The sequence below is a fragment of the Sarcophilus harrisii genome, chromosome 3 (assembly GCF_902635505.1).
Source record: "Sarcophilus harrisii chromosome 3, mSarHar1.11, whole genome shotgun sequence".
In the NCBI taxonomy this organism is placed as follows: Eukaryota; Metazoa; Chordata; class Mammalia; order Dasyuromorphia; family Dasyuridae; genus Sarcophilus; species Sarcophilus harrisii.
In genome coordinates this window covers 598,684,419-598,705,444 of record NC_045428.1, presented here as the reverse complement: position 1 = coordinate 598,705,444, position 21,026 = coordinate 598,684,419, and the positions used below count along the sequence as shown (strand labels likewise).

Genomic DNA, 21,026 nt, shown 5'->3' with positions numbered 1-21,026 from the left:
CATCCCATGTAAACTCCATTGTGGATTTGGCTATCTTCTCAATGGATAACACACAGTATACTTGACAGCCTCGTTCTTGGAAGTAAGCCTTCTTTGTTTGGAATGGTTTATTAGGTCTCTGTCCTGAGAACTCTGGAATCTTACCCATAGAAATGACACTCTGCCTGGGACCCCTTGCTCCCAGTCTGGATCCTGAAAGCTGTATCTCACGATTGCCCAACTGAAAGACTCGGGAGTTGTTGGTGCTTCCCCAGATTAGTGTTTTCTCCTACTTCTTATATCCATATTATATCTATTATTTTTTATACTATATCTTAATCTATATTTTTATAATTTCTTATATCTATATCAATCTATGTTTCTATTACTTCTCATATCTATATATTCTTATGTTTATATATCTTATATCTATATTAGTATTGCTATAATCATATTAGGATTAAGATTTACTAGCTATTGTTGTCACAAATTATGCATTTACCTTTTCTGCAAATTAATAAAATATGTAGCTGCGAATTCTCAAATGTGTCTTATTGTAGGTGCAAATCAGAACCATAATGTCCTTAATCAGACACCCTCTTGGAAAGAGGATTTCCATCTTCTCTCCCTATTAAGGGAAGGAAGCAACCCTTTCCTTGTCCAGCTTCTCCAAAGTTGCTTTTTCCTCAATCCCATGAAGAGGGGACTTCAAAGCAGAAATGATTTCTATTCCTAAAGACAGTAGAGTTGATCAGGTTGTTTTATATTCAGTGATTTTTATGCACTCTACTTTGTTGTTTTTTTTTTTTTTTGTTACTTAATTGCTAAATATAACAGAAAAAAAGCATTAGTGCTTACTTTGTTTCAGAAATTAGGATTATGAATACAACCAAAAAAAAAAAAAAAAAGTCAGAGTCATCAGAAGAATGAAAAGTAGAGCAGAAAGAGAACTGACATGTATATCTTGCTACCTCCTCAAATAATGGCTCTAGGCAGAACCTAACCAATCAGAAGAGAAGATTTCAGGAAAAGAAGCATCTCCCGTGTGAGAAGGCTACTGAGGAAGAGAAAAACCATTTATGAATCTGAGTAGAGACACATCCCACTTAAGGCTGAGGCACAGGAATGATGGAAGAGACAGTGGCTTCCAGTGGAGGTCATGTATGCAGTGGAGACACATTAAGATAGTACTTCTAAGTCAGCTACAGTTTATAAGCAAAAGAGAGGTTTTAAACTGAGAGATTAGTAATGAGTACATCTAAAGGAAGGCCCCAAACCTAGAAAGGAATATTAAGGTACCTTGGACATATGGTGAAGCCCTTATGGATTCTTTCATCTGGCTCTTGCTGTCCTTTACCTGAGGCTGGAGATTTCTCTGAGCGAGTCACTTTGACCTTAAGCATCCAATTTGCCATGGTCCTTTAATTATCAGCCAAGTAGTCTCCTGACTTTATTGTTCTTGAGTCCCTGGTATAAAACTGATGAGTAGAATTCATCTTTGGATGGCTATATTTTTTTTCTAAAAAGAAGACAGGTAAGAGAGCTGGTATGGTAGTACTATATATTTTATAGTACTACCATATAAAAATGGTATGTTTTATGTATATAAATTCAGACAGTTGTCTCAATTGTCATTTGAAAAAAGAGTAAACAGAGGCCATTTTCCAAGCAAGATATTATTTATTAAGAGGATATTGAACTTTTGAGTCCCTCCTCCATTTGTGTCGAAAGCCTTGAAGAGATCAACTTACTGATCGGTCTAGGGGTAACCAGTGTGCTGGATCGGTGGGACCTGTCATGGACCAGACCCAAAGTGAGGGTAGACAGGAACTCTTAAACCTGGGTCTGTCTTCCTTCTCATCGGTTTGACAGAAGCATATCACTTGGACATTAGGGTAGAGCTAGAGGTCTAGAGTAGACACACTGGGGGACCTAGGATCAGGAAAGCTCATCCTCCTGAGTTTAACTCTGGCCTCAGATACTCAGACACACTGTATGACCCTGGGCAAGTCACTTAACTCTTCCTACCTCAGTTTCCTCCTCTGTAAAATGAGCTAGAGAAGGGTAAAACAACTTCAGCATCTTTGCTAAGAAAACCAGAGGAAGTTATAAAGGGGCAGACATAACTGAAAAGACTGAATGCTTCATTTGGACCTTCCCTATATTTAAATGAGGAAGTGAGTTAATAGTTCTCAGCTCCTCCCACTTACTTCTAGAGTGGGGGAGAGGGGGAGAATTAAGGACAGGTCCAATCCTTAGGTGAAAGAATAGTTTGTAGTTAGGGAAAATGGAAATGCCCTAGGGAGAATAGCCATGCAATCATGGCTAGAAAAATACGTCATCTCAATCAGATTCTCTCCTATATTGTCTTTACTATAAAAGACGAGATCACTCCAAATTTTGATTAGGAAAACCAAGGACCTGAGTTGACCTGAGTCATCTTTTGGAAAGAACTGTAGCTCAAGGTGGCTTTTGTTTAAGGGCTAATCAAAAAGAAGGGGCTCAATTCTTCAGAAACTGCCTGTCCTTGAAAAATGGAGTCCATTTTTGACAGACTCCATCTGTCAAAATCGGCAAAAGGATGGGTCACGTAGAAATACTGGTTATTCACAACATTAATTTCCCTCAAAGTAGAAAGATAAATATGGCAAATACTTAGGTAGGAGTAGTAGAAGGTAAAACAAGACAATTTTTATCATTTGAAGGTGTGACATTCACCTAGAAAAAGCAAAGAAATAAGATGGCACACCTCTATCCACATCCATTTTGGAGGGATACTCTCAATTATGAATGTTCTGATGCTTCCCAAAACTGAAATGTAACTAAGGAGTGGCTTTTCCCATGTCAACTAAGTTATAGGCTATCCTCTGTGAATTCAGCTTCCTTAGGATTGAGCCCTTGGTAAAGGATTTCCTACATTCATGACATTTAGATGGACTTTTTGCAATGTGAGCTCTCTGCTTTAGACTATGATATTCTCTCTACCCTAAGGTTTTCACCACATTCATTACACTTACATGATCTGCTGCAATATGAATTCATGCAATATGAATACCCTGATGTTGAACAAAGTACATCCTATAATTGAAAGCTTTCCCACATTCGGGACATGCAAAATGTTTTTTTCTTCTTAATTTTTCGATATCAATTGAGTTGTCTTTGTCTGGTTGATGGTTTTCTACAATCAGTATATCTGAAGAATTTCTCTTTAGTATGAATTCTCTGATGTCTCCAATGTAGCTTGGATATTGCTGAAGGCTTTCCCACGTTTTTGACAGATAAAGGGTTTCTATCCAGTGTGAGTTTTCTGATGGACAGTAAGGTTTCCTCTGAGGGTATAGGCTTTTCCACACTGAGTACATTCAAAAGGCTTCTCTCCAGTATGAACTCTCTGATGTACAATAAGAGACTTACTTTGGCGGAATGTTTTCCCACATTCAGGACATTTAAAAGGTTTCTCCCCAGTATGAATTCCTTTGTGTATAGCAAGATTTGAACGGTGGCAAAAAGCTTTTCCACATTGAGCACACTGAAAAGGTTTCTCTCCAGTATGGATTCTCTGATGTACCATAAGGTATCTCTTGAGGGAAAAGGCTTTCCCACATTCAGTACATTCAAAAGGCTTATCTTCAGTATGAATTGTTTGATGTCGAGCAAGAGATGAACTAAGGCTGAAAGCTTTCTCACATCGGGTACATTTAAAAGGTTTCTCTCCAGTATGAATTTTTTTATGCCGACTATAAGCTGCTTTATGGCTGAAAGTTTTCTTACACAGAATACATTGAAAAGGTTTCTCTCCAGTATGAACCATCTGATGAATAGTAAGATAGTTCCTCTGCTTGAAGATTTTGCCACACTCCTTACACTCTAAATCTTTTTCATCGGTATCATTTCTCTCATGTTCAGTAAGGAATTTCTTATAGAAAAATGTTTCCCCACATTTAGGATGTTCAAAAGGTTTCTTCCTAATATGAATTCTCTCATGATTATTAAGAGTGGATTTCTTAATAAAGCTTTTACCACATTCATTACAAATAAAGGGTTTCACGCTCAAATGAATTCTCTGGTGTTTGCGAAGTTTCCCCTTGCTGCTAAAGGCTTTCCCACATTGAGTACATTTAAAGGGTTTCTCCCCACTGTGAATTCTCTGATGTTCATTAAGTGCTCCCCTATAGATAAAGGCTTTGTCACAGTCAGTACATTTGTATGGTTTTTCTCCACTATGAATCTTCCGATGCATTATAAGTGATGGCCTCAGGCTGAAAGCTTTCTCACATTCAGTACATTTAAAAAGCTTCTCTCCAGTATGAATTCTCTGATGGTCAGTAAGATAGGCTTTCCGGCTAAAAGTTTTCCCACATTCATTACATTTGTAAGGTTTCTCTGCAGTATGAATAATCTGATGTTCAGTAAACGTTCCTTTGTGGGCAAAGGCTTTCCCACATTCAGTACATTTGTATGGTTTTTCTCCAGTATGAATTTTCTGATGAACACTCAATGATGATCTACGGCTGAATGTTTTCTCACATATGGTGCATTTAAAAGGCTTCTCTCCAGTATGAATTCTCTGATGATCAGTAAGTGTTGCCCGGTAGACAAAAGCTTTCCCACAGTCGGTACATTTATGAGGTTTTTCTCCAACATGAATTTTTTGATGTGCAAATAGTGATGTTCTGTGGGTAAAAGTTTTCCCACAGTCAGTACAATTATAAGGCTTCTCTCCAGTATGAATTCTCAGATGTTCAGTACACAAGTACCGGTGCTTGAAGGTTTTCCCACATTCATTACATCTATAGGATCTCTCCCACTTATGAGTTCTCTGATGAATCCAGAGTACAGACTTATAACTGAAGGCTTTTCCACATTCATTACATCTATAGGGTTTCTCTCCTGTCTGAGAATGAATTTCCTGATGTTCATAAACAGAGCGCTTCAGCTTAAAGGCTTTGTCACATTCATTATACTTACAAGGTTCCTTTCCTGTGTGGTTGCTTACGTGGTTTCTAAGAACTGAGCTGTTAGAGAAGAATTTCCCACATTCATTACAGTCACAGGATCTTTGTGCAGTATGAATTTGAATAACATCTGAGTGGGAATTTAAGAGCTTCCTGCATTTACTATATTTACAAATAGAAGAGGAAATTCTATTATCTTTATTTAAGTCTGAAAACTCTTTGAAGTTTTTATCAAATGTATCATATTTCTGGAGACTTTTTCCTGTTAGAAAACTCTCTGGTGGAATGATGAGTGATACTAGACTAAACCTTCTCCCAAATGTATTACAATCATGAGCATTTAACTCATCAATAGTTTTTCTCTGAATTCTAGTTACTGCTTTGGACTGTCTATTTGAGATGTTATTCTGCTCCTCTGATCTGACATCACGCTCCCAAGCTTCTTCCAACTTAGAAGTAAAGGGATCATTGTTGGTGATTATCTCCTTAGAGAGCTCTTCTAGAGAAATGACTGGTTTTGGTGTCCAATCCAAGTTTTTACACCTTGTCTTCAGAGTATTGGAATCTGGGGGGAAAAAAAGCAATTGAAATTCATTACTCTCTGTGTTGTAAGAAAAGAAATTGCTTTTATTAACTTCTTGATCCTTACTCCTTATGAGCAAAAATGATGGTCAAAGAATAGATGCTTTTAAGAGGGACCTAAAGCCCAAGACATGGGAGGAAATAGGAAATGATATGACCACACTCACTGTACATCAGATACATTCAGAGAACAACTGTCAGTAATTTGGGGGAAAATACTTAAATTTTGAGAAAGGAGAAACAAGCAGATGGCTGAAAATTCTAGGCTTATGACAAACTATGCAAAAAAAAAAATCAGGAATCTATTAATACTTTGGAACATGCAAAAAAAGGGAAAAGTGTTGGTTCTTAAGACTAAGCAAAGATTAAATAAGAGCAAATTATTTAGAATATCAGTTGGACAGGGATGTGATTTGTAATTTGACTAGTAAAGGGACAGCCTATGTGAAGGAATAGCTACTGATATGTGCCATCATTTTCTCTAGAAATCATAGCCCTAGAGAACCCAGAGCTCTATGAGGTTAACTGATTTGCTGTTTGAAAGGCACATTGAGACATCAAACTTGTTCATTTCTTTATATGACTTCTAAAATGGACGAAGAATAAAAATACATAGCAGCTCACAACACAGGCAGTGTATATTAGAAAGTCTTAGTATATTTTTAATCTTTGATAGCTTAAAATTTATGAAGTACATCACTTAAATTCCTTCATTTGGGTCTCACAGTTATCATATAGAAGTGGGTGCTACAGGTATTTTTAACCATTTTGAGATGAGGAAATTAAGGGTCATAGTGACTTAGCCATAACAACACATATCATAAATGTAAGAGGAGGGATTTGAGTCAAGATTTTCCTACTCCAAGCCTAATAGTCTAAGCATTATGCCCTGCATGTCTCTAGTGTTTAGTGTTGGGAACTATTGCACAAAACAATGACCCTGTCCCTTGGGAAGCATCCCAAGCATAAATGAGGATGTTAAAACAAAATACTGCATTGGATAGGGAGTTGTACTAGATAAATGCTAAGGTCCCTGGGACTCTATGGTTTTAAATCTATTATTTACATCATAAACATCATTCCAGGGAGTAAAAGTAATAAAGTAAAAGACAAAAAGCTTTGATTAGTCCTCTATCTTTTCTTTACTCACAGATTTTACTGACTCACATTCAATGGTCTATTCTCTTTACTGCCCTCTGAAACTTCTTATTATAGCACTTATCTTCTTTTTTGGAAGTAGAGACAATGTTGTACTACATGGCTGTTAATAGGAAAAAGAAAAGTTGCCCCTATTCAGTAGGGAGCAAAATTTGGGATTTTTAACTCACATGAACTGATGCTAAGTGAAGTAGAACCAAGACAATATTGGACACAGTAACAATAAGATTGTGTGATGATCAACTGAGATGCACTTGGCTCTTCTCAATAATGTGGTGATTCAGGTGAATTCCAATGGACTTGTGATGGAAAGTGCCATTCACATCCAGAGAGAGAACTATGAGGACTGAATGTGGATCAAAGCATAGTACTTTCATCTTTTATTGTTGTTTGTTTGCTTGTTTTTTTCCCTTTTTTATGGTTTTTCCCTTTTAATCTGATTTTTGTTGTGCAGCATGACGAATATGGAAATGTTTAGAAGAATTGCACATGTTTACTCTATCTCAAGACTGCTTGCTTCTTGGGGGAGGAAGAAAAGAGAAAAATGTCAAACACTTTGCAAAGGTAAATGTTGAAAACAATCTTTGCATGATAAAATAAAATAATTTTAAATAAAGTAAGCCTTTTAAGAGTAACTTCATAAAGAACTGGAAATTGAGAGAATGTCTACCAATTTTGGAATGGCTAGAAAAGTTGTGATAGAACAAAATGGATGAGCTGGCAGATTTCAAAAAAACCTAAAAAGACAACATGAATTGATGCTGAGTGATTTGAGCAGAGCCAGGAAAATATTGTACACAGAAACAGCAAAACTGTGTGATGATCAACTATGCTAGACTTAGCTATTCTCTGTAACAGAATGATTCAAGATAATCCAAAAAACTTCTGATAGGAAAAGCTATCCATATCCACAGGATGCAAATCAAAACAAATTACTTTCATTCTGGGTTTTTTCCATGGTTTTTCCCTTTTGTTTTGTGTCTTCTTTCACAATGTAACTAATGTGGAAATATGTTTTTCACATGATTGAACATAGACAGTCTATATCTGATTGCTTGCCATTGGGGAGGGGAGAAGAAAAGAAAATCTGGAACTTAAAATCTTATAGAAAATGAATGATGAAAACTACTTTCACATATAATTGGAAAATTAAAATATTTACAGAAACAAAAAGAGAGACACTTCAAATATAGGGTAAAAACAATAAACAGAGTTGATCCACAGAGGTAAAAAAATGGTAAACCAAAATATATGTCAAGTGAGAGTATGGTAAGAGTAGAGAAGGAAAATATCACAAGACAAGCAGAGATTAGGGAAAATTGGAAGCAGAATCCAGGCTTTCATCATCTCATCAAAGTAACCGAACCAGAGTTCTAGTGAGAAACCTTGTCTACACTTTGCCTTTCTTCCAGTTCACACTATAAGCACATACTTTACTATGACATCAACTTCATCATATTATTCATTTCCCCGACTGAAGAGGGTCAACTAGTTGTGAAGAGGCCCCAAATTATATGATCTCAAAATTATTTTAGAACCAATTCCAAGGTTCCTCCAATCAGATCCCATGCTATGAGTTTTGCCTTTGTAGGAGGCATTTGGAGAAGGTGCTTTCTTTAGATGAGATTTTTTTTTTTAATTAGTGAAGGCACACGAAGTACCTCCTGTATGTTTAGTAACCTTAGACTTTTCTTCTCAATCTAAGTTGTTTGAGAATAAATACTTTCCATTTCAAAACTAAGTAGCTCAACTTAGAATGAATCTCATTAGCTTGCTCTCCACTGACGCACCTGGACATATGATCTGTAGGACTTCTGTATCTTTTATCCAGGGTCCTTCCCCTCTCTCCAGTTGGGATATCACATGTGGCTTAAAAACTGGCAATCCTGATCATGTGAAAAGAAATGAAAATCATTAGGAACACAGACTCAGTTTAGAATTCTGAGCATCACACACTCTCAGAGTTGGAAAGGACCACAGAAGTCATCTAATATACATTATATTCAATCCCATTTATAACATGGCCACTGAAAAGGGATAATCTTTAAATCAGTTAGTACTGATTGAACTGCATTTATTTTTCACTTGATTATAGAATTAAACTCCCTTCTAAAAGCTAACCCTAATAGCTAAGCCAAATTAACATAGATATCACTTCTTTCAATTCAATCTTCATCCTTGTTTCTTCCCATGAAAAGAAAAAGTGGAATATAAAACACCTCTGTGTTTTTATTTTTCACATCTCTGGAGGATAATTCACAGGGGAAGTAATTTGGGTCATAAAAAAAGTAGTTCATTTAAAAAAACTTTTTGCCAAGATAATGGGAAACGTTAATGTCTTCAATTTATCACATATAAGAGGTTTAGGGTAGAATCTTGAATGTGAGGGAAGAGGATATAAAGGTATACTTTCGTGGATTCACAAAGCTGTTGTAAAAAGAAAAGCCTATCACTTTAAAACAGGAAACAGAAAATCTTTAGTTTTGAAAGGAGCAACTCTTTACATTACATTAATTTTTGAATATTCCAGTCGCACCAAGCTAAGCACAAAAGACATTCCATAGTCCCAAAGACACCACATCAGAAAGATTTGTGGTTATCAAGGAAAGTTGTCCTTACCCAAGGAAGCAAAGTTTTTATAGTTCTCAAGCATCACATCCCTGTACAGATCCTGCTGGGTTGGGTTCAGTTGTCTCCATTCTTCTTGAGTAAAGTGCACAGCCACATCCTTGAATGTTAATGATTCCTTAAATTGTACAGATGATTGCTTCTCCTTCTGTTTACATAGACCAAGAGGAGTGAAATAAAGTTAGCAAAATGTAGATCGACTGGTTGTCACAGTGTTGAGGGTTTCACTATGTTTTATATTTTTGTTGAAATGCCATTTACTATATGCCTGATGTTAGACTATATAGGAGAGCATATAGACAGTTTTGTTATTAAGTTCACCTAGAGCAGAGATGCTCTCAACTTTCTGTAGTCATGGACCGTTTTGGCTGGCTGTTGGAACCTAGGGATGCCTGAAGCGAGAATTGCCTTGTGTGTGTGTGTGTGTGTGTGTGTGTGTGTGTGTCTTTGATCTTTTCTTTTTTTTTCTCTCAATATTTTATTTTCCCAATTACATTTATAAGATTCTGATTTCAAAATTTTTCTTCCTCCCTTTGTTACCTCTCTCCTCCCCAAAATAACAAGTATTCTGTATATTATATAATGTATATACATATATATATATATATATATATATATATATATATATATATACAATCACTTTGAACTTATTTCCATATTTGTCATGTTTTAAAAATCAGAATAAAAGAAAAAATGAGGAAGAAAAAACAAATTTTAAAAATGGTGAAAATAATATGCTTTGACTTACATGAACTGATGATAAGTGAAATTAGCAGAACCAGGAAAACACCGTACACAATAACAGCAAGATTATGTGATGATCAATTATAAGAGACTTGGCTCTTCTCAGTAATGCAAAGATCCAAGACAATTCCAGTACACTTGGAATGAAAAATGCCATTCACATCCAGAGAAAGAACTACAGAGACTAAAAGGGGATCAAAGTATACTTTTTTTCTTTTTTTTATAAGGATAACATGACCTGTGTTGTTTTTTAGGAATGTGTTTATTAAATTTAAAGGCATTTCCTTTTTTCAATTATATGAAAAGATTGTTTTAAACATTCACTTTTTTTTTTTGGCTGTGGCATTTGGGATTAAGTGACTTGCCCAGGGTCACACAGCTAGGGTTAGGGTTAGAGTCTGACTTCAGGACTAGTACTCTATCCACTGCACCATCTAGCTGCCCCTTAAGCATTCACTTTTATTAGATTTTTAGTTGCAAATTTTGTTGTCCTTACTTCCCCTACCCAAGACAGCAAGTAATTTGATACAGTTATATATGTACAATCATTTTAAACGTATTTCCATGTGACTCGTGTTGGGGAAGAACAATCAGAACAAAAGGCAAAAATCACAAGAAAGAAAAAGCTATTTTTTAAAAGTAAAAATTGCATGCTTCAATCCACATTTAGTCTCCATAGTTCTCTCTCTGAATACAGATGGCACTTTCCATTCCAAATCTAAAGATATTGTCTTGGATCATTGCATTGTTGGGAAGAGCTAAGTCTCTCAAAGTTGATCATTACATAATCTTGCTGTTATTGTGTATGATGTTCTCATGGTTCTGCTCACTTCGCTCAGCATCAATTCATATAGTCTTTTCAGGCTTTTCTGAAATCAGCCTGCTCATCATTTCTTTTAAAACAATAATATTCCATTATATTCATATACCATAACTTAGAGAATTATGTCTCTAAATAACTGAAGGAAATAGTAACTTTCAGGTAATGGTTCGTAAATATAAAAAAGTGGGAGTTTCCATAGATTTCTTGAAATCTATCCATAAACTCCTTAGGGAACTGCTGACCTTAAATCACTAATGGTATCTAGCATCAGAGCTGTATTATTAAACAGCATCTACTCATCCAGGAGACAATCTTGTCCTGCAGTTGGAAAATCAAAGTTCATTCAAACTCCTAGAGACACTCATCCCAGAGAGACAAAACTCAAACAGACAATCTAAGTAAAGTGCTTGTAAACAAAAAATTGTTAAGAGAAGTACTACCTGTACTAATATTATTAGTACTACAACAAGGAAGAAATTTCTTTTGGTATTACTATCCCCATTCTCCTCTCAAAGTCCCAACTCTCTTCTGATTAAATGAAAGCTAGCCCATGTAACAAAATTATAGAAAAGCAAAACAAATTAACATATTGGCCACAATCATGTATATAAAGCCTAAACAATAGGTAACTGAATGTTTCTTGAAGAGGGGCTAAAATTTATTTTTAAATAAATAAATTAGTTTAAAAACAAATTAAATAAATAAATAGAAATTAAAAATCATTTGCAAATCTGTGTTTCTGGGGAATATTCTTTAGAGTGTTCAATTTCTTTTTATTATATTGGATTTTTTAAAAGTGTTCTAAGACTAGGAAAGATATTTTTAGAAATGTTTATTTATGTCCTATAAAGTAGCATATTTTGCTGCCATATAATTTGTCAAATTTTCTAAGTTTTTAATAAGGATTTTTTTTTCATTTTGGCAATTTGGTTCTTTCTTTTCTTTTTTTTAATCAAATTGGGTTTTTTGTTTTGCTTTTGGAATGGGATTGTTCTCCCAACTTTGCTTATCTTAAATTTTCAAAACTGCTATCTTTTGACTACGTTCTATTACATCAAAATAGCATCAGTAACTCCATTTTGCCCTCATCCACCATTTTGCAGTTTTGACTTCTTTTAAGTCACTCAAATTCAAGGAAATAACAAGGCTACTGCTGCCTTTTCCCCAGTGTTGCCTGATTTTAGAAAAAGGTCTGATCCTCTTGATCAATAAGGAACAAGGTGATTCAATTCCTACAAAGGTTCTTGTGCTTAGCGTTGGGCACAATTTGTTCTGGCAGTCACGCTGAATTGCTAAATTGATTTTTTAATACTTCCTTGTGAGAGTTTTGGTTTGTTATTTTTTTTTAATCCATTGCTTTTCTGGTTTGTCTTGTTTTGCATTTCTTAAAACTATACTGATTCATTAATTTGTTCTTTCTCTGATTAATGGAAAGTGCTTAGCATATACATTTCCCCAGGTACGCTTTGTCAGTGTCCTATAAGTTTTAGTTATCATCCTGTTAATTTCTTGAACAAAATTATCTATTGTTTCTGTAATTCATTTTCTGATCCATGAATTCTTTAAGTTATTTTATTTCCATTTAAGTTTGATGCTTTCCCTTAATCCACTTTTCTGATTATATTTTCTATTGTGTTTTCATCTGTAAGTGATTTGTTTAATATTTCTACCTTTTTGCAGGTTTGTAAAGGTACTCTCAATATGGCCAGTCCAAGACAGATCTGAAAGTGATAAGAAAGTAGCTATACAGAATGCTGAAAAAACACTCTCCTCCATGTACTCCATGATTCAGCCACACAAGCCTACACACACACACACACGCACACACACACACACACACACAAAAAAAAACTATGCCTCTCCCCCATACCTAGAAAGCCTGCCTTCCTCTCCTCTGCCTCATAGCTTCCCTGGATTCCTTCAAAACTTCTCTCAAATCCCTTCTGCTACAGGGGCTTCCTTCTAGGCAAAGAGAGAGCCCCAATCTCACCTACCTGTACTGCACCTCCCTTCCCTGGGAGACTAGGTTCCAGTGAGTTTCTTTGTTGGACCTGGTTATTAATTCCTCCTAGAATGGGAGCTCCTTAAGAGCCTTGGCAATATTTACTGTTGTTGGAATCTTTACAAACTGTTAAGCCATTGGAGTTGATTTGATCTTAGAGATATTTTGGGCCAGAACTTGAAACAAAGTACTAAGTACAATTGATGGAAACAATGCTTGTGTTCATACCTTTAGAGAGCTCATAAGTATCTAAGTACTCAATGGAGTTCACATGTTTGGGAGAATTCAGGGCTGGCTTAGTCTGAATTCATGCCTCCCTTGAAGTTCTTAAGGCCAGAGAGCACTCTGGGAGATAATCTATAATCCCTGCCTCGAGAAGGAGGAGTTAACCTTTGGGAGATGATATATATGGAGGAAGCTCTTAGAGCTGGGGAGAATTTCTCCAGAACATCGACGGGGGTCAGAGACAGGACACTCTGGAAGAAAGCCTACAAGCCCTATCTTCGAGGCAAGAGAGATCCATTGCATCTTCCAATTTGGTGCTGGCTGGAGGCTGAAGAAAGCAGAGGCAGAAGCCAAGGACAAAGCTGCAAGATCTCTTGGAGCCAGGCAGAGAGATAGGCCTCAACTAACCGGGCTAATTTGGAAGGAGAAATAAACCTTTGCATTTTTACCAGCTGATTGCATTTTGGAGTAATTATTTATTTCAACTGAGATTAAGGCTGCCTCCAGGAAAACCACCACATACTGTTGCTTGTGAGAAGTATTGAGAGGTATTGGTTTATAAGCAGAAGTCATATTCTTTTCCTCAACATCTGTTAAGACTCTTACAAGATGCTAAGTAAGTGGAATTGAGGAGCAATGGTTAAATCTAGTTTAGCATTGATTTTCTCCTACAACAAATAATGGTTTCCTAGTGATATAATGATCGGTGTATACTCAGTGTGGGACATATAAGGAGGCGCTCTCAGGGCCAGAGAAGGAGAAGCTCACTAGAAGCTCTGAGAGGCTGAGACAGATTCATTTCCATCTTCCACCTTTGTTGTGGCTGGAGGCTCAAGCACAAACCTTTGGATTTGGAGACATTCGGAGGAAGCTAGAGGCAGAAGCTGGCAGAGGCAAAGGACTAGCGGCAGGAGCTCTTGGAACCAAGGAGAAAGATAGGCCTCTATTAAAGCTAACCAGGCTCCAGGAAGAGGCAAGATTTTGAAGGAGACAATAAAGGATTTGGACTTTTAATCCCTGGCTGCACTTGTGATTACTGAACTGAAAGGAAGGCTGCTCCCAGAACCCCACCAAGAAACCTGCTCCCAGAGAACATTACATTTTAGAAAAGAACATTACAAACATCCATGCCCAGGTTGTAACTTCAAATGTCCTTTAATAAATCTTACTTTATTTAGGATTCAGATATGTGCCCTCAGCAACCTTTAATTTTTCTCATGTAACCAACAGATCACTAGGAAATCAACCTGATGCAGCTGAAGATGTGGGGTCTGGTACCAAAAGCTGGGTTCACTCATGTGAAAAATTCAGTGGCCATTCTTGTTGACAAAAAGATAAATTTATTTAGGGACAAGAGTACAAACAAAATGAAGAGATACAACAGATACCAGGAATGGTAAACATGACATAGTGGGAGAGCATAGGAAAGACAAGTTCCTGAAAAGGATCTAGCGCCCCAAAAGAGTTAGCTAGCTATAAGGAGAAGTGGGGGTTGGGAAGCATAGTAGAGTCAGAAGAGATATCATGGGGGAAGGAGAAGGGGAAAGACACCATGAGGTAGAGTGTGGTGGTGGGCTAACCTTAAGGAAGGCAGCAGCCATAGGATGGCCCAAAAGTAGATTTTATGGGGAAAATTTAACCTCAGATGACTGGGACTTCTGACAGGGCATGGCAAAGTGAGACTGCTCGAGACTGGATTTCAGACTGGACCACCTCCCCAGAGTATAGGACCATGGAGCTAAACTGATCTCTATTAGAGACTTCTCTCTGCTTACCTTGGGGATCAATTTTTAATTTCTCTTGGTCCAGAACACTATTCAGGAACTAATCAAACCCATTTCCAAAGTACTTAATTCTACATGGTGAAGAAAATGGAAAGAAGATCCCAATCACCTTTGCTATCTCCAACAATTTCCTATGTGAACCCTAAAATTTTTATAAAGAAAGGAAATTCTACTTATACTGGTTGTCTTGTTTCAGTTAAATGTATCAATAAGTATTTTTGTACTCCTTCAACTAAGAATAATATGAAAACAGGAATAAGAACTAAACATTTAATAAATAATCATCATTTAGTGATTTAGAATTTTTAAGAGTTTTATTAAGTGCTATATGAATAGCTCAAGATATTTAGAAAAGAAGTTAAGGATGAACTGAGGCTAAAAAGAAATGAAACAGTATGTAATGTAAGTAAGAAGAAAAGGGAAGAATGGAAAAGGGAGGATTTCTATTCCTATTTATTGTTTAAAATAACTGTGCAAATTCAGATAGGTGTGATTATTTCAAGGGACTCATAATTCACACTTATGAGGACCTCCCTGTCTATATTGTGAAATGAAGTTGATGTAAAAGCAAAGGATAGCGCATTTATTTTTTTTTTTTAAGAGAGAGACATTGGGTCTAATTTCAATTCTTCCTCTTCTGTGATCAGACATTTCAGCTTTTGGGCTCAATTTCTTTAGGCCCCAAATACCCCAAATGGGGTAGCACTGAATGAGCTTCTGTTTTGTTTTCAAAATTCATGAGCCTGACAACCTCTGTCAGAAAAGGACCATCTTCTAGGTCAAAGCTTCTTAAACCACGGGTTGCAGTCCCATGTGCAGTTGCATAACTGAATGTGAAGGCGCCAAATTATGATTTATCCATCAATGTTTGATGTGTATACCTATTTCACATACTCAGGTCACATAAAAAATTTTCAGGCAAAAAGGAGTCATGAGAGGAAAAAGATTAAGAAGCCCTGTCCTAGATGGGAAAAACTGGGGTTCTGGGCCCTCAGAAGGACACGGGTAAGAGACCAAAAGGAAAGGAAAGTTGTTGTGTCTGGACAAGCTCTCTGGAGGATCTCAGTACCGGCCTGAGTCCTAGGTCTTAGAAGAGGAGTGATGAGGTGGGACTCATGGATGGTCAAATAGGAGTCTGTTTATTCCAAATTCTCTCAGCCTTATAAACCCTAATATCCTTATATAACCAAGGCACACTGCACATATGCTAACTATATACTGCGCATGTGGGACCACATAAACAACTTGCTATTGTACGTAGTTTGCCATCTGGTATCACTGCTTCCATCTCAACACAGGTTGTCACCCCCCTGACTTCTCAGGAAGGCCGAGAGCCCTTAGGGAAGATGGGGAGCTGAACCAGACATTGTCAACAGGTTCCTTCTGGGCTGAAGGGTCTTACACCTAACCCAGAGTTCCCCCTCATTTGTGGTCTTCTACAGAAAGTGATTTTCTCTAAGAAATGAACCAGCATTTAGGAGAGAAAAAAAATCCAACTCACCTGGGCTCTGTCCGACAGAAGATCAGAGGTCATTCCTTCCTCCTGCTCTGGGTCCCTCTTTTGGGGAAGGGCAGAGTCTTGAGAAGGGAGAGCTGAGGGCAGAAAAGGGGCCATGAGTGAGACTCATCCTTCAGACTCAGCAGTGGGGAAATCCCCACACAACCAAGAGGAGTGATCCCATGATCCCTACAAAGGGCTCTGCAGAGCAGTCTGGGCACTGCAGGGAAAGGCTAAGGAGAGGGGCTCAAGGGCCTGAGACCCTGACCCAGACTCTGCTTACATCAGGGCCCAAACTACAGTACTGAGATTTGAAATGGATGGAGATTCCCAGATGTGTCTCTCATGTGCTATGTGATATGACTCTTCACATTTAAGAATAGTTATATCATCATTAAAATACGCCTAATTAGCACTCGTACACAGCATGAAATTGGAAAAGCATTTTACACTATGATTTTGCTTCTACCTCACAACCAACCTGAGAGCTAAGTACGATTATTACCCAACTCTGTGTTGCAGATAAAGAAATGGAGGCCATCAGAAGGGAAGTGATTTCCTGAGGTAACAAAGCTAGGAGAAGACTGAGGCTGGAAATCAACTCAGGTCATCCTGACTCAAGCTCAGAGCTCCAGCCTCTGTGTAACTCTGCCTTCTCCTTCATTAATCACCAAAATGTGAAAACAGGAGCTTCTCAAAAAGAACAGAGATAGGGATGGAGAAAGGGCTCAAGTGGATGGAGCATAAGTCTTGGAGTCTGAAGGACCTTTATTAAAATTCAGCTTCAGACACTTACTAACTCTGAGACCCTGAGCAAGTCACTTAACCCCATTACCTCCACACCCAAACGCACAAACCCAGTAATAATAGCTAATAATTACATAAGATCTAATAAAAAATTCTGAGACACAGTTTCTGGGTAATTAATAATGAACTTATTAATCAAACTTGCAAATAACCAATAAATTGAAATCAGTAACCAAAGGCCCTGCATGGAGGTCTCTAAAAGTTTAACACCTTTGGAAAAGGGGGTATCCCTGAGGATGAAAAACAACTCTGACTAGTTAACAATTAATGAGCCAATGACTATTATAATGGGATTTTTCTAATGAGGGGTTAGGGGGCTTGGATCATGTCAGAGCGATCTCATGACAAGAAAGATCATATCATGTTAGTCCCTTCTGTCTTGAGCATCTATTCACTTAGATTGGAATCTATTTACCCTTCAATCAGAAATAAATTCTCCCAAATGGATGAGGTACCAGCCAAGGTTGAGGAGAATAATCTCACTGTTAACCCTATCCTACACAGACTGGGTTTTAAATGAGAAAGCAAAAACAGGAAAAAAAAAAAACCAAACCAAACAACAACCTACTAATAACTAACCTGCTACTAACTGGTTATTAAAATTGAAAAAAATAATCTTTAGGACTTGTTATATATAAAATTGGCTCTTAATATTAAAAGGAAATAGTCATTTTTCTCAGAACCATGCACTGTGCTAAGCACTTTATAAATATCACATCTGGTCTTCACAACAAGCCTAGGAACTTAAGTAAAATTATTCATTTTACAACTGAGAAAACTGTGACAAAGAGATTAAGTAATTTACACATAACTAGTTAAGTGTCTAAGGCCAGAGCCAAAACTCCAGTCTCCCTGCTTCCAAGTTCAGATTCGACTCATTGAACCACCCAAGTTAAATTGTTCACTGTGTTTACTGATTTGCTAACACTGGATCAACAAATTGTTAATTTAGACATTTCTTCACAAAATGACATGAGTTAAGTAAGAAACATTTTTTACAAATTCCATGACAAGTATGACTTTTCATAGGATGGTAAAGGCCTGCCAAGAGGCTGCTAGGGGAGTGCAGCAAAACTCCTGCCCAGGAAAAGCTATGGTCTATCTTCATAGGGTGAATTTTTCACAATCAGAAGAGATAGAAGAAAAAAAAAAAAGGATGGAAAAAAGAATGTTTCAGGGGTTCACCGTGGGCCCCTCAAGTCCTCAAATTCTTGAGAAGATGGGAGAGAGGATAAAGGAGTGGGCCCAGAGTCAGGAAGACTCATCTTCTTGTGTCCAACTCTGGCTTCAGAAATTTACTAGCCCTGTGATCCTGAGCAAGTCACTGATGCCCACATGCCTCAGTTCCCTCGTCTATAACATGAGCCAGAGTCAGAAATGGCAAAACATTCCAGTATCTTCCCAAGAAAATGCAAAGCAGGGTCACAAAGAATCTGACAAATAACCAAGAGGCCAATGAGCCCTTCCTCTAGTTCTAGGGCCCATGGGACACCCCCGTCTGACTGAAATGTCCTGCTTCTTTCCATTATGAATTCTAACCACCCAAGGTCCCCCAGAAAGATAAGGCTCCCTGCCACAGAGGGATCATTTAGCCCAAGGGAAGGGCAGCTGAGGAAGGGCAGCCCGTCCCCTGGAGCTGTACTCCACAACCGCTTCTGGGTGACACAGGGAGCTCTTCTCAGATCCCTGTTTTCAAATGCCTAAGACAGGATACTTAGAATGAAAAGGGAAAGGTTTTTTTTTTATTGAAAAACTGTCATTAAAATGTTTTTAAAATCCACTTCACTGACAGGAGGTTCAGAATCCCTGAACTACAGCACGGAGATTAACCGGAGGATTTAACGGGGGGATGCACAATCCAGCAGCGGCGACTTTGTCATGGTTAATGTGACAGCGTGTCCCGCCGAGCTGGCCCCTCTAGGAAAGGTCTGCATGCTTTGTGGCGTTTAAAATGTGCCTCTGCTGGTCCACGTGCCCGTGTGCGCACAGGCGTTCACAGTGACACCCAACATGTCATTTGACCACAGCTCCTACGACCAGGCCCGTTTTACAGAGGAGGAGCCCGAGGCAGAGCCCGATCCCGGGCCTTTCTCGGGCCTTGCTCACCCCACGCCGTCCCCTACCCTATTTATTACGGGCGCGGAGGCGGGCGGCTCCCCGTGCCCAGGGTCACTTCCCCATGCACGAGCGACAGCTCCCAAGTAAGCCCCCACGGACCGCCCTCTGCAAACCCTGCCGCGGGGCAGGGAGGCTGCCTATTCTTCCCTAGAAAAGGAGGGGGCTGCGGCCCACGGGAGGGAGCCCCCGCACACGCGGGGAGCAAACTTCAGCCGGGACACCGGACAACCCCGTGCGCGGAAGCACCGAGCATGCGCGCAAGCACCGAGCATGCGCACACGCGCGGCAGGCAGCTCGCAGTCATTGTCTCCGCCCCCTCGGCTCACACTCAAGGACTCACGAAGTCCTCCCCGGGTGGACACACACCCCGCAGAGAGCAAACCCACGAAGAGGGATTCGCAGCGCAGCCTGTAAGTCCGCGGAGGCGCCGCGAAAACTTCACGTCAACCTCCGCCTCTGGCCCGCGCAGCGGAGCGAGACCACGACCGGAGGCGGGAAAGGGCATAACTTCCGGCCTCCACGGGAAATGCGCCTGCGCACGACGCGACCCGAAGCTCCTCGAAGACCATTGGGTCCTTTTTTGCGATCCCGTTCCCTTCTGGGAAATGGAGTCTTCGTTGCCGCTGCGACTGACCGGGAGCGGAAGCCGCTAGGTTCTCAGGACGCCATTTCCCAGAGAGCTCAGCGGCACCTGTCTGACCTGAACCTTAGGGGAGTGGGGGGAAGGAGGGCACACTCCTGGGAGACTGCAGGTGACAGGTGGCAGGTAGCGAGTGGTCAGGTGGCATCCCGCCCCGAAAAGGAGAGTGTTTGACAGACAGACGGAAACGTAGGAGGACAGGGACGGGTAGAAGGATAAACAAAGCGTGCGCTGTATTCAGGTGACCCCGTGACCCCAGCTTGTGCTCCTGCGACCCCAGCGACACATGCCCTGCGTTACCGCGTTTTTCCCAAGCCTTCCCGTGTCCAGGCGGAGCCTGGCACTTCATTGCCCTCTGTAGCGTGGCCCCCAGAAGTGCCCCAGGCGCCCGCTGCTGCCTGCGGCCGGAGACTCGTCCTCGTCCTGCACTTTCTGATGCACGAACCAGCTGGGTGCGGCTGAGTCCCGACCGCGCGCAGTGCACCTGAAGCACTGAATGCTCGCTCCCGTGGGGCCCCCTCACCTGCCCTTCCGCCCTCCCAGCTGACTGTCCAGCTCCTGCTCTGGGTCCTCCCCCGCCCGTCCGTCCCCAACCCTGCGTCTTAGGTTCTTTCAGTGAAGCTCGGGGCACGTGTTACCTCCGCGGGGGAGGGGAGGGAGGGAAAAAGGAGGGGAGGGCATCTTTCCTGAACCCCTTGGGGGCTCACCCCCGGGTATTTACCACGTGTCTTTCCTGTCTCCATGTTTTCCACTCAGTGAAATGGAAGCTCCATCTTATTACCGAGTTTTTACACTAAGGTAAAAGAAGGGTAGCTGTGGAAGTGAGAGGACTTGGTCAAAGCAGAAGTGTCAGGGTTTGATAACTAATGGATATGTAGGATTAGGAATCGCGAGGAGTCCAGAACAATATCAGATTAGATCATGAACCTGAGAGATTGGGAGAATGGTGGTACTTTCTTTTTCTTTTTTTTTATAATAACTTTCTACTGACAGATGGTGGTGCTTTCAACAAGAGGAAAGTTTGGAAGAAAGTGAATTTGTCCCAGGGTATGAAAGGTCAAGATAATGAGTTCAGTTTTAGAC

General features: G+C 39.5%; 1 protein-coding gene across 1 annotated transcript; it reads right to left on the bottom strand.

The window, feature by feature from the left end:
* Nucleotides 1–1,652: 1,652 nt before the first annotated feature.
* On the bottom strand, nucleotides 1,653–19,809 carry LOC100922205 (zinc finger protein 184-like). Its single transcript, XM_031963357.1, has 5 exons — nucleotides 19,670–19,809; nucleotides 16,382–16,473; nucleotides 9,294–9,450; nucleotides 8,465–8,560; nucleotides 1,653–5,499 (listed from the first exon to the last, which is right to left on the bottom strand). Exons 1-5 carry the CDS (start codon nucleotides 19,806–19,808, stop codon nucleotides 3,269–3,271), a joined length of 2,715 nt encoding a protein of 904 aa, XP_031819217.1. The 5' UTR covers nucleotide 19,809; the 3' UTR covers nucleotides 1,653–3,268.
* Between the last annotated feature and the right edge of the window lie 1,217 nt (nucleotides 19,810–21,026).